The 12897-nt window shown below is 42.9% G+C and overlaps 1 protein-coding gene across 1 annotated transcript in view; it reads left to right on the forward strand.

The window, feature by feature from the left end:
• Positions 1-4616: 4616 nt before the first annotated feature.
• Positions 4617-12897, forward strand: part of rhbg (Rh family B glycoprotein) — a 38729-nt gene continuing 30448 nt past the window's right edge. Inside the window, exon 1 of the mRNA XM_088327559.1 lies at positions 4617-4908. Within this exon, the coding sequence (XP_088183685.1) occupies positions 4728-4908 (181 nt within the window). The 5' untranslated portion in view covers positions 4617-4727. The remainder of the gene's footprint in view (positions 4909-12897) is intronic.

Consider the following 12897-nt stretch of genomic DNA (forward strand, 5'->3'; position numbering starts at 1 on the left):
CTGCTCGTGTATCCAGTATCCAGTATTGATCCCGTCTGTCCCGTCAGGTCCGGTATCTTGCTCGTGTATCCGGTTTCGATCCTGTCTGCCCTGTCCTGTCCGGTATCCTGCTCGTGTATCCGGTATCCTGGGTCTGTCCCGTCCTGTCCGGTATCCTGCTCGTGTATCCAGTATCCTGGGTCGGTCCCGTCCTGTCCGGTATCTTGCTCGTGAATCCTTTATCCGGTATCGATCCCGTCTTTCCTCTCCTGTCCAGTATCTTGCTCCTGCATTCTGTATCCGGTATCGATCCCATTTGTCCCGTCCTGTCCGTTATCTGCTCGTGTATCCTGTATCTGGTATCGATCCCGTCTGTCCCGTCCAGTTTCGATCTCGTCTGTCCCTGGCTTCCTATTTTTACGCACCTGACTTCTCTGTCTCCCATCCCGAACTGGTTGCCAGCCAATCGCAGGGCACACCGGGACAGACAACTCATTCGCTCATTCACACCTAGGGACAATTTGGACCGGCCAATTCACCTGAAATGCATGTTTTTGGAACGTGGGAGGAAACCGGAGTGCCCGGAGGAAACCCACTCAAGCACGGGGAGAACATACAAACTCCGCACAGGAAGCCACGACAGGTTCCCATGACATGAACTGTGCCGCACAAGCGCTAGCCACTGCGCCGCCGTGCTGCCCCCTGATGGATTAATATGGTTGGTTAATTTGAGGTATTCCTTTTTTATTGGTGGAAAATGACGATGACCCGACAACAGGCTCTTTCCAAAATGTCCTAAATGTAATAAGGGACACGTGTGTGATGATTGGACACACTGTCCCAATTCCAAACCCAATAGGTGCCCTCTGGTGGAAAAGGGTACACAGACCCCAAAAGTTTTGTATTTATGCGTTATTTTAGTGGATATTTAGCCACAAACAGTAGACCAACACAGATTATATAACACAAGACTCATTTATTTATCCTCTGCAAAGACTGATATTGAAGTATTCCGAGAATCTGAGATTAGTGAGCCGTCATTTTACATCATCTAAAAGAAGCACGTGTCTAAGAAGTAAAACATTTACTAAAAAATGACCCGTAATTCCTAAAATAACTTTCAGGACCAGAACGGAAACAGGACCCACTCGCGCAACGGTTACCACAAGTTTTATTGAAGGAACGAGGAAGGGGTGCGCCCACGATCCGGTGTTGGCTCTCGTACTCGGCTTGTGATCCGAACACGGAAGTGGATCTTCCGTAGTGAGCGATGGTGGTGTCAGGGGTGGAAAACTGGTCGGTAGCCGGACCGGGAGAGCAAGACGTGGTCGGGGTCGGAAACGAGTCGTAAGCCCGAACGAGAGAGCAGACGTGATCGGGATCAAAAACCGGTCGTATGTCGGGACGAGAAAGCAGTCGTGGTTGGAATCAAAATGGGTCGTAGACGGAGACAAACGGGAGCAAAAACGGGACAGGTGGGAGTCAGGATCGAAAAAAGGCTTGCCGTGTAAAAACAGAGGTTTGTGGACGGACTGACAACAGGGGATTGACAGGACAGGGTTTAAATAGAGGGGACGCCATTCTGTCAACAAGCTGCAGCTGGCACCACACGGGCGGGGCCGATTGGGCGCCATGGCAACCGCGACAATAACAATTTATTTTATTATTATTTTATAACCTTGTTGCAATTTTACAAGTTCAATCAACCACTAAAGCATCATGTCAGTTACAAATCAATTCGACTGGAAAATCGCATTAAACACAATGCGGAAAAAGAGCAGCTTGCTGTTTTCCTCTGTCCTGTCACAAAATAAAGGGATAAGCTACACTTTATTCAAAGCTGCAGTCTAGCCCCAAAGACGCGTGGAATTACTGTACTTTACCCTGGAAAGTGCATTTTTGCTTCGCCGGAAGTTAAACATTACCTGGAAACTTCTCATGGGCAGGGTTGGGGAGGTTTACTTTAACTGGATTACTTTCAATTACTTTTGGATTACTCCAAAACCAAATATGCTAATAAAAGACAAAAGAAACGAAATAGGAATAAAATGACTCAATTTTGTGCAGGCTTGGGGAGTAACGGAACACATGGAACGGCAAAAATGATGTCGGCAAGCTGTTTGGATTGATTTTCATTTTGTGTCTTTCGCATTTGATGTTAGTTTTGCCGGAGATCATAGAGATCAAAGCCAGGAGAGAAAGCTTACCACGTGTTGTGAGTCATCATTTTATTCCTATTGAGTTTATTTTGTCTTTTATTAGCATATTTGGTATCGGAGTCATCCAAAAGTCATTGAAAGTAATCAAGTTAAAGTAACCCTACCCCAACCCTGGGCGTCAGACGGTACTGTTCTGCCTTTAACCAGGTGGGAGGAAGCAAAGAAATCAACAACCACGGCGGACGAAAACACGGAGTGTTATGTATCCCAACATGAACACTTGTTTATTTTGTATTCTCACTGAACCTTCAACATCCCATCGCGTACAACTGGATTCACAAGATGTCTCTCGAGTTCGTTCTTAAATAGTAAATGGTCTGCATTTCTTTAGCGCTTTTCAAGTCAGTGAAGACTTTACAATCTGCTTCACATTTACCTATTCACACACACACTCACACACCAATAGGGAGTCAGCCATGCAAGGCCCCCAACTGCTTATTGGGGGCATTAGGGATTCAGTGTCTTGCCCAAGGACACTTCGACATATGACACAGAGGAGCTGGGAATCGAACCCGCGACCTCCTGAGCTAATGTCGAGCAATCGTATCCTTTAGTACAGGGGTCTCCAAAGTTTTTAAGGTGAGAGCAACTTTTTGTTACTTATTAGCGAAATGTTGATTTGCATTTCTGAAATAAAAACTGGTCTTTTACTCCTCACTATCTTGTTACTATGTTATTCCCGGGTTAATTGTTGCAAGTAGAAGAAAGAGAGAAAGAAATAAAAAGAGACAAGAAAGAAAGAGAGAAATGGAAAAAGAGAGAGACAAAGAGAAAAAGAGAGAGAGAGAGAGAAAGAGAGAGAGAGAGAATGAAAGCATAAGGAAGAAGAGGAGAGAAAAAGAAAGAGAGATAGAAAAAGAAAGAGTAAGAAAGAAGAGAGGAGAAAAAGAAAGAGCGAGAGAGAGAGAGAGCGAAAGAGAGAATGAAGACGTAAGAGAGAGAGAGATAAATGAAATAAAGAGACAGGAAGAGAGAGACGAAATAAATAGTAAGAAAGAGAGCGATAAATGAAAGAAAGAAAGAAAGAAAGAGAAAGAGACAAGAAAGAAAGAAAAAGAGAGATAGAAAAAGAGAGAGATGAAGAGAAAAAGAGAGAGACAAATAGAAAAAGAGAGAGAGAGAGAGAAAGAAAGAGTAAGAAAGTAGAGAAGAGAGAAAGAAAGAGAGCTAGAAAAATAAAGAGAAAGAAAGATAGAGAGAGAGAGAGAGAGAGAGAGAGAGAGAGAGAAAGAGAATAAAGAAATAGTAAGAAAGAAGAGAGATAAATCAAAGAAAGAAAGAAATAAAGAAAGAAAGAAAGAAAGAAAGATCAAAGCCAGGAGAGAAACCTTACCACGTGTTGTAGTCTATTTAAGCTCAGTGCTCTCATTTCTCCTTTGTCAGCCCGTCAACAAAGTTCTGCCCCCGCTGGACGTGGGTTTAAACATGGTCCTGTTTCCTGTTGGTATTTCCTGTCCGGTATTGTTCCCGTTTATTTTGTCCTGTTTAATATCGGTTTCCAGTTTCGTTTTCGTCTATTTTTGTCCTGTTTATTATGCTCTCCTGTTTTTGTTCCCATCTAGTTTGTCCTGTTTAATTTCAATATCCTGTTTCGTTATCAATCCTTTCTGTCCCGTTCTGTCCGGTATCGACCCCATCTGTCCGATATCAACTCGGGCAATTGGAATCGATCTCGTCATGACTCCCCATTTCCCGTAAAATAAAAGGCTTGTGTGAAAAACGTCACGCGTTTGGGTCCTGATCCTGTTCTGGTTCATGACAGAAGTATTTTGACAGGTTTTCATTCTAGTATCTTTGTAGTATTTCTTTAGTATGTTTTATGATTACTGTCGTTGTATTTTTGTAGTATTTATGTGGTGTTTTTTTTTCTTATCAAAATGAAGACAAAATATGTTAGGTCTTTGTTTTCAAACATTGAATTTGATCTTTAGTTTTGTAGTAATTTTGAAGTATTTAGGTGTCAGACACACAAAAGGACAATGGTGACAAAGTGTGCACCTGAAAACTATCACTAGTACTCAGGGTTGGGTAGGGTTACTTTAACTGGATTACTTTTAACTACTTTTGGATTACTCCAATACCAAATATGCTAATAAAAGACAAAATAAACTAAATACGAATAAAATGATGACTCACAACACGTGGTAAGCTTTCTCTCCCGGCTTTGATCTCTTTAATCTCCGGCAAAACGAACATCAAATGCGACAGAAACAAACTCCCCAAGCCTGCACAAAATTAAACATTTTATTCATATTTAGTCTTTTCTTAGTATATTTGGTATTGTAGTCATCCAAAAGTAATTGAAAGTAATCCAGTTAAAGTAACCCTACCCAACCCTGCTCATGGGCGGGGCTATAACTAACCCTGCCCCCTAGGAGGCGTGCAGGATGAGAAGCTCAAATGAAAACGAAGCTCACTCAACTCTTTCACACATGCACGCACAATCACAAACACGCACAAACTCACACTGAAGTCCGCCGAAAGGTTTCTCCGCTCGGATCGTTTAACCCCAAGAGGAACCGGTTCGCCATGACGGACACCTCCACCAACATGCGGCTGAAGCTTCCCCTCGTTTGCTTCATCCTGCAGATCATCCTCATCATCCTCTTCGGCGTGCTGGTCCAGTATGATGACGAGGTGGATGCCAGGCAATGGCATCGCTTCAACAACCACTCCGACTACGATAACGACTTTTACTACCGCTATCCCAGTAAGTCACTAGCTCCTTCCTGATGAAATGTGAACTTATCGGATTTATTTCTGTACATTTTTTAGCCTACCTCAACGTTTGGGTGGGTGTTCTTCACAACATTTTACAGTCGTGTGCCAATGATTGAAAATATCGCTCACCACAATCTCAAAACATTTGACGCAACGGGAATCGAACCCGGGCAGCAGTGAGAGGGTCAAATCTTATATATGATATATATATATATTATATATATACCACAGCCATATCCCCCTAGTGGGAGGTGGCTAGAGTCAATTCTGGCTCTTTTTGGGAGATTGATTTAGAGGAGGGGATTCCCAGCCCCCTTGCTCAACCCAACTGAGGTGTTGGGAGTCATTAGGTGACCAAACCCCCCAATTCCAACCCCTAATGCTGAACACCAAGCAGGGAGGTAACGGGTACCAATGTTTAAGTCTTAGGTATGACTTGGCCGAGGCTTGAACCACAACCTCCCAGTCTCGGGGCGGGCACCATACCCCCAGGGCCACCGAGCTGGTCAATGATTGAACATATCGCTCACCACAATTTGACGCAAGGGGAATTGAACCCGGGCCGCAGCAGTGAGAGGGCCGAATCTCAAACTCTCGAATAATGTGAATACGGGCTGTGTCGCTTAAAATATAAGCCCTGTAATGCATTTCAGGGCAATCATATTGTGGAGAATAGTGCCAGATTGCAACAAAGACATGCAAACACTAATGACAACAGCACAAAAAAAGACATATACCGAACTAAATTGCTCGTTATCGTTTCTCGAGGGTTAAAAGCAACTTCGGCGACCTGGCATTAACGATTATCTGCACCGCTTATCCTCAGTAGGGTCGCGGGTGTGCTGGAGCCCATCCCAGCTATCTTTGGACAGAGAGCAGGGGACACCCTGAACTGGTTGCCAGCCAGTCACAGGGACAGACAATTCGGTCGTTCATTCACACCTAGGGACAATTTGGACCAGCCAGTTAGCCTGACATGCATGTTTTTTGGAATGTGGGCGGAAACCCACGCGAGCACAGGGAGAACATGCAAACTCCCAAAGGAGGTTTGATCTCATGACATGAGAACTGTGCCTCACATTCGTTAACCACTCCAACGTGCTGCCCCTGGAACAACATATTCTATCTTGTTCATCACACCATTTTTATTCATGGTACCAGACACAAATGTTATAGAATGGAGGACACAATAAATACAATCAATAAACCCAGAAAGCACGATAAGGGAAGCAACTCTGGTGTATCTGATGAAAAATCAAAATTTAAAAATGGGGTGTCATTGAAAAAGTCAAAGTCAGAATTTTTTCTCTATTTAAGCCCCAGTGTGTAATATTTGACCACTAGATGGCACTGTGTTACCAGACAAATATGGCGGCAACCTAAGTGAGGATTCCACTGTATACCCATTTGAATTCCTGTTAAAAACGAATGGATTTTGGAATCATTTGTGGCCCAAATTTTCCTTTTGGAATAAAAAAGACAGTAAAAATGTGAAGTAAATGATAAAAACATTCTGAACCTATAGTAACCTGGATAAAAAAAAAAAAAAAAAAAAAAATAATACATAGAAGGTACAAATTATTTGGATTATAAGTGCATACAATTAATACAGAGGGCAGCACGGCGGCGTGTGCTGCACAGTTCTAAGGTCTTGGGAACCTCCTGTGTGGGTTCAAATCCAGCTACTGGACTTCCTGTGCGGAGTTTGTATGTCCTCCCCGTGCTTGCGTGGCTTTCCTCCGGGCACTCCGGTTTCCTCCCACATTCCAAAAACATGCATTTCAGGTGAATTGGCCGCAGTACAGTTCTGAGGCCATGAGATCAAACCTCCTGTGTGGAGTTTGCATGTTCTCCCTGTGCTTGCGTGGGTTTCCTCCGGGCACTCCGGTTTCCTCCCACATTCCAAAAACATGCATGTCAGGTTAATTGGCCGCAGTACAGTTCTGAGGTCATGAGATCGAACCTCCTGTGTGGAGTTTGCATGTTCTCCCTGTGCTTGCGTGGGTTTCCTCCAGGAACTCTGGTTTCCCCCCACATTCCAAAGACATGCATTTCAGGTGGATTGGCCAGTCCAAATTGTCCCTAGGTGTGAATGTGCGAGCGAGTTGTCTGTCCCTCTGTGCCCTGCGATTGGCTGGCAACCAGTTCAGAGTGTCCCCTGCCCACTGCCCGAAGATGGCTGGGATGGGCTCCAGCACCCCCGCGACCCTACTGAGGATAAGCGGTGCAGCTAATGAGATGAGATGAGACAATTAATACAGTTCACGGATCCCTTAACCGCATCTGTCATCGGGGAACCAATGAGAATGCAACTCTGGACAGTTTTCTCCACTCTGATGGTTCCTGGCCTGTTTTTGGGTCGTGGCACAGTTGGCACCAGTCCATTCTTTGATGTTGTCGGCCCAGTTTTTCTTCTGCTCCCTTGGACTATACCCTGGAGAATGATCTAAGCCAATCCTGATGATCTTGTGTCGTGACCAGACACCAGTTGACAACAGTTCTGTTGATGTCACTGCTAAGTTCTTGTCCCTCCAGAAGGGTTTGAGTCCAGCTGTGGTTTGAGCTATCCTGGCCGTGGTTTTTGTTTCTGACCCCCTTCTGACCCCTCTTCTGATATGACAGCCCCAAGATATTTGTCACAGATCTCTCTCTTTCTATCTCTCTTTTTCTTTCTTTCTTGTCTCTTTCTCTTTCTTTTTTTCTTTCTTTCATTTATCTCTCTCTTTCTTATTATTTCTTTCTTCTCTCTCTTCCTGTCCCTTTCTTTCATTTGTCTCTCTCTCTCTCTTACTTCTTCATTCTCTCTTCCGCTCTCTCTCTCTCTCTCTCTCTCTCTCTCTCTCTCGCTGTTTCTTTTTCTCTTCTCTTCTTTCTTACTCTTTCTTTTTCTATCTCTCTTTCTTTTTCTCTTCTCTACTTTCTTACTCTTTCTTTCTCTCTCTCTCTCTCTCTCTCTTTTTCTCTTTGTCTCTCTCTTTTTCTCTTCATCTCTCTCTTTTTCTATTTCTCTTTTTCTTTCTTTCTTGTCTCTTTCTCTTTCTTTCTTTCTTTCATTTATCTCTCTCTTTCTTACTATTTCTTTCTTCTCTCTCTTCCTGTCTCTTTCTTTTATTTATCTCTCTCTCTCTCTTACTTCTTCATTCTCTCTTTCGCTCTCTCTCTCTCTCGCTCTTTCTTTTTCTCCTCTCTTCTTTCTTACTCTTTCTTTTTCTATCTCTCTTTCTTTTTCTCTTCTTTTCTTCCTTATGCTTTCGTTCTCTCTCTCTCTCTTTGTCTCTCTCTTTTTCCATTTCTCTCTTTCTTTCTTGTCTCTTTTTATTTCTTTCTCTCTTTCTTCTACTTGCAACAATTAACCCGGGAATAACATAGTAACAAGATAGTGAGGAGTAAAAGACCAGTTTTTATTTCAGAAATGCAAATCAACATTTCGCTAATAAGTAACAAAAAGTTGCTCTCACCTTAAAAACTTTGGAGACCCCTGTACTAAAGGATACGATTGCTCGACATTAGCTCAGGAGGTCGTGGGTTCGATTCCCAGCTCCTCTGTGTCATATGTCGAAGTGTCCTTGGGCAAGACACTGAATTCCTAATGCCCCCAATAATCAGGTGGGGGCCTTGCATGGCTGACTCCCTATTGGTGTGTGAGTGTGTGTGTGAATGGTTAAGTGTGAAGCAGATTGTAAAGTCTTCATTGACTTGAAAAGCGCTAAAGAAATGCAGACCATTTACTATTTAAGAACGAACTCGAGAGACATCTTGTGAATCCAGTTGTACGCGATCTTGACGGTTCAGTGAGAATACAAAATAAACAAGTGTTCATGTTGGGATACATAACACTCCGTGTTTTCGTCCGCCGTGGTTGTTGATTTCTTTGCTTCCTCCCACCTGGTTAAAGGCAGAACAGTACCGTCTGACGCCCAGGGTTGGGTAGGGTTACTTTAACTTGATTACTTTCAATGACTTTTGGATTACTCCAATACCAAATATGCTCATAAAAGACAAAAGAAACTAAATATGAATAAAATGATGACTCACAACACGTGGTAAGCTTTCTCTCCCGGCTTTGATCTCTTTGATCTCCGGCAAAACTAACATCAAATGCGACAGAAACAAAATGAAAAGAAATCCAAACAGCCTGCCAACATCATTTTTGCCGTTCCGTGTGTTCCGTTACTCCCCAAGCCTGCACAAAATTTACCGTAAATTCCGGACTATAGAGCGCACCTGATTGTAAGCCTGATTACAAGCCGCACCCATCACATTTTAAGAGGAAAACTGCTTTTATACAATAAAATATAAATAGAATATAAAGTACACAGTCCAAAAACCACAGCCGGCAAAATGAATGGAAAATGATACCGGTACTTAAGGTTTGATGCAGACCTGCAGAGTCCGGGTCCCGTTGAAAGTAATCCAAGGAAAAAAAGTCTATATTTCCAAAGGTAATGGTGGGAAAAATATATATCCACTATTGTCCGCTGCGTCCACAAACACGTCTCACCTTTACTCAACTTCCCGTCAGCCCCCGTTGTTTTGGCCCCTTCTTTTCGATTCGCCCGTGGAAAACATATTAGAAAAAGTCTCTGAAATAAATACATTACAAAAATCTACAGTTGCAAATACAAATTATACACAGTTACACATATTTACAAAGAAAGACGGTACACCGAGAGAGTTTTCAAAGCTTTAATGTTAATAATATAACTTTCATCCCAAACCGTGAATTGTGACAGGTAGCAACACGCTCGCAACACAGTAAACAGGTCTGTTAAAAAAAATTACCGTACTTTTATAAATAACGGTAAACCGTCCTCATCTTCCTCCTTATAACTGACGTCATCAAAGTCGTTTTCCTCCTCAGTATCGGAAAGAAACTTTGTCATATAAACGTCCCACGCTCCCTTATTCCAAAACCTATTCAAGAACACGCTAGCAACACGCTCGCAAAGTAAAGTTTACGTGCAATAGCTCTGATTCCTTCTTTATTGGATTGCTCGATTGCTTTTAGCTTGAAAGCTGCGTCATGTGCCTTTCTTTTTGCAATTCGCATGATGAGGATATGTCTACGCTAATTTAATTTGTGCACAAGCTAAGAAGTTGCAGTCTTCCTCGGTGCATATATTCCACCGGTCTAAATCTTACCTTTTGTACTCGAGCGCCGCTGGTGGCCGTTAGAAAAATGACATAAATTGGCCGCATCACTGAAAAAGCCGCAGGGTTGAACGTTTGGGAAAAAAGTAGCGGCTTATAGTCCGGAATTTACGGTAGTCATTTGATTCCTATTTAGTTTCTTTTGTCTTTTATTAGCATATTTGGTATTGGAGTCATCCAAAAGTCATTGAAAGTAATCAAGTTAAAGCAACCCTACCCAACCCTGCTGACGCCTAATGATGACGCAGTATGACTGTTTTAGGACCACATATGAAAGTGTTCTAGGTCTGGTGTGTAAGAAATCGGGTTTCTGCCATCCAGATGGACTTTCACATATCAGATACAGGTCACATCCAATGTTCCCTCTAAGGTGCGCACGTGCGCAATCGTGCACTGCCCACACATTCTCAGCGCACAAGAAAATCTAGCCAGCGCAGTTTTTCGAGAAGCGGCTTCTTCGGCTCGGCTCACCAAAAGAAACCGGCTCTTTCAGGTCCTAATCGGCTCTTCAGGTTGTTTTTGCTTCTTTCATCCCTATATGACCAAATATTATGTCAAATGATGCACAAAATGACTTAAAGGAAGGGGGGAATAGAACAAAAAAGAAAAAAAATACCAAAATGAAAAAGGAGTGAAAAGCTGAGGAAAAAAAAGAAACAAAAGGGAGAGAAAAAAGAAGGAAAAATTCAGACAAAAAAGAAAAGAAAGAAACAAAGGGAAACAAAGTAAATAGAGAACAAAAAGAAAAAACTAACAGCTCGGAAAAAAGAAACACAATGAGATTTTTTAAAAGGAATTAAAAAAAAAAAACACACGAAAAATAAAAGAAGAAAAAGTTTGTGTTGCATTCAAATAATTTCCAATGATACCAAGTCAATCTTGTTGCCAACGTTCTACTTCCCCTAAAAAAATGTGATTAAATACAGTTGTGTATCGTGCAACCGACTAATTTTTTTGCATTGCCGGAAACTCAGCAAAACATAACTTGATGTCAAGTTTTGGACATGTTGTCGTGTCCAGCATGGTCGCCGTGGCAACCGACTGGCCCCGCCCAATGGGCACCGGCTGTAGTAAATCAGCTAATTTGCGCGTGTGCTACTTAAGGGTGGGTTGTGGGTATTGCGGGTGCTGGTTCTGCATTATTCTGTTCTGTCTGTCTTGAGGAAATCTGTGTTTGCACGTTTTGAGTTAAAACCTGTTTTCTGAGTATTCCCTGGTCTTAGTTCCTGTTTGCCTGTAAAGCCTGTTTTTGTTTTGTCCCTGAAAGTTGGATACTTTTATTTTGCTAAATAAAAGTTCTGATCCTCAACGCAAATGAGTTCTCCCTTCCTGCTTCCTGCCTCCGTTCTGGTCCGGTCTCCCCTTGACACATGTTTGATCATGACTTAGTTGCCACACTTGGGATTGCCGTTGCTCACTGTTGTTTCAAGCGTTGCTCACCAACTTTGTGTGAACGCTCAGGGAGAATTAGAGGGAACATTGGTCAGATCTTAGGAAGAAAAAATCAGATTTCCCGACCTAGCCTTTGAAATGTCAACATCCAGCCTGGGGGTGTGGCCTGTGAGTCATGTGACATGAAAATAGTAAAAAAAGCCCCTCCCCTAACACCAACTCCCGCCCATAACTCGCAGTTATCACCGAAACATGTCCGTCAAAGTGACGAGTGTGAGCTTGTCGCTTATCCCGCAGGCCGGAATGCCGAGAATGTCGAAAAACTTTCAACTTATCGCCGTTTTCATCAGCGACACGCTAACGCAAATGACTCAACTTTGACCTCATAACTTAAAGGTTCGTGCGTATGACTGCCACCCGGTGGCTCAAAGTGGGAGTTCAGAGGGAGCGGCGGAATGAAAAGAGTTTTTCGGAGTGGTGGGCCGCAATTAGGCATTTTATAGCACTCACAGGGTTGGGTAGGGTTACTTTAACTGGATTACTTTCAATTACTTTTGGATGACTCCAATACCAAATCTGCTAATAAAAGACAAAAGAAACTAAATAGAAATCAAATGATGACTCACAACACGTGGTAAGCTTTCTCTCCTGGCTTTGATCTCTTTGATCTCCAGCAAAACTAACATAAAATGCGACAGAAACAAAATGAAAATAACACAAACTGTAAACATGTAACTGTTGCTGAACAAAAACCTGTACTGAAAATCTGTCGTCACTATGGCAACATCTGTTTAGTGTCAGGACCAGAACGGAAACAGAACCCACTCGCATAACGTTTCTCACAAGTTTTATCAGAAGAAAGGGAGGGGGTTGCGTCCACGATCCAGGGATTGCTGGAAGCAGGTCGGTCCGAACGCGGAAATGGGACTTCCGTGGCGAGCAATGGCGGTGTTGGGAACGGAAGAAACAGGTCAGTAGCACAATCACAAAAGTAACCCAAACCCAACTTTATGTCCCGCGGTTGTAACTGAATATAAAGTACACAGTCCAAAAAAACCACAGAAGGCTAAATGAATGGAATATGATACCGGTACTTAAGGTTTGATGCAGACCTGCAGAGTCCGGGTCCCGTTGAAAGTAATCCAAGGAAAAAAAGTCTATATTTCCGAAGGTAAGGGTGGGAAAAATATATATCCACTATTGTCCGCTGCGTCCAAAAACACGTCTCATAGAAGAGCAAAAACGTGGTCGGGATCGGAAACAAGTCGAAAGCCAGGAGAGTAGGGTAGACGTGGTCGAGATAAAAAACGGATCGTTATTCGGAACAGGAGAACATACGTGGTCGAGATCAAAACATGTCGTAATTCGGGACGGGAGAGCCGACGTGGTCGAGATCAAAACGGATCGTAGCGGGAGACAAACAGGAGCAAAAAAC

Source organism: Urocampus carinirostris, chromosome 2 (genome assembly GCF_059441175.1).
Source record: "Urocampus carinirostris isolate Australia breed hairy pipefish chromosome 2, RoL_Ucar_1.0, whole genome shotgun sequence".
Classification (NCBI taxonomy): Eukaryota; Metazoa; Chordata; class Actinopteri; order Syngnathiformes; family Syngnathidae; genus Urocampus; species Urocampus carinirostris.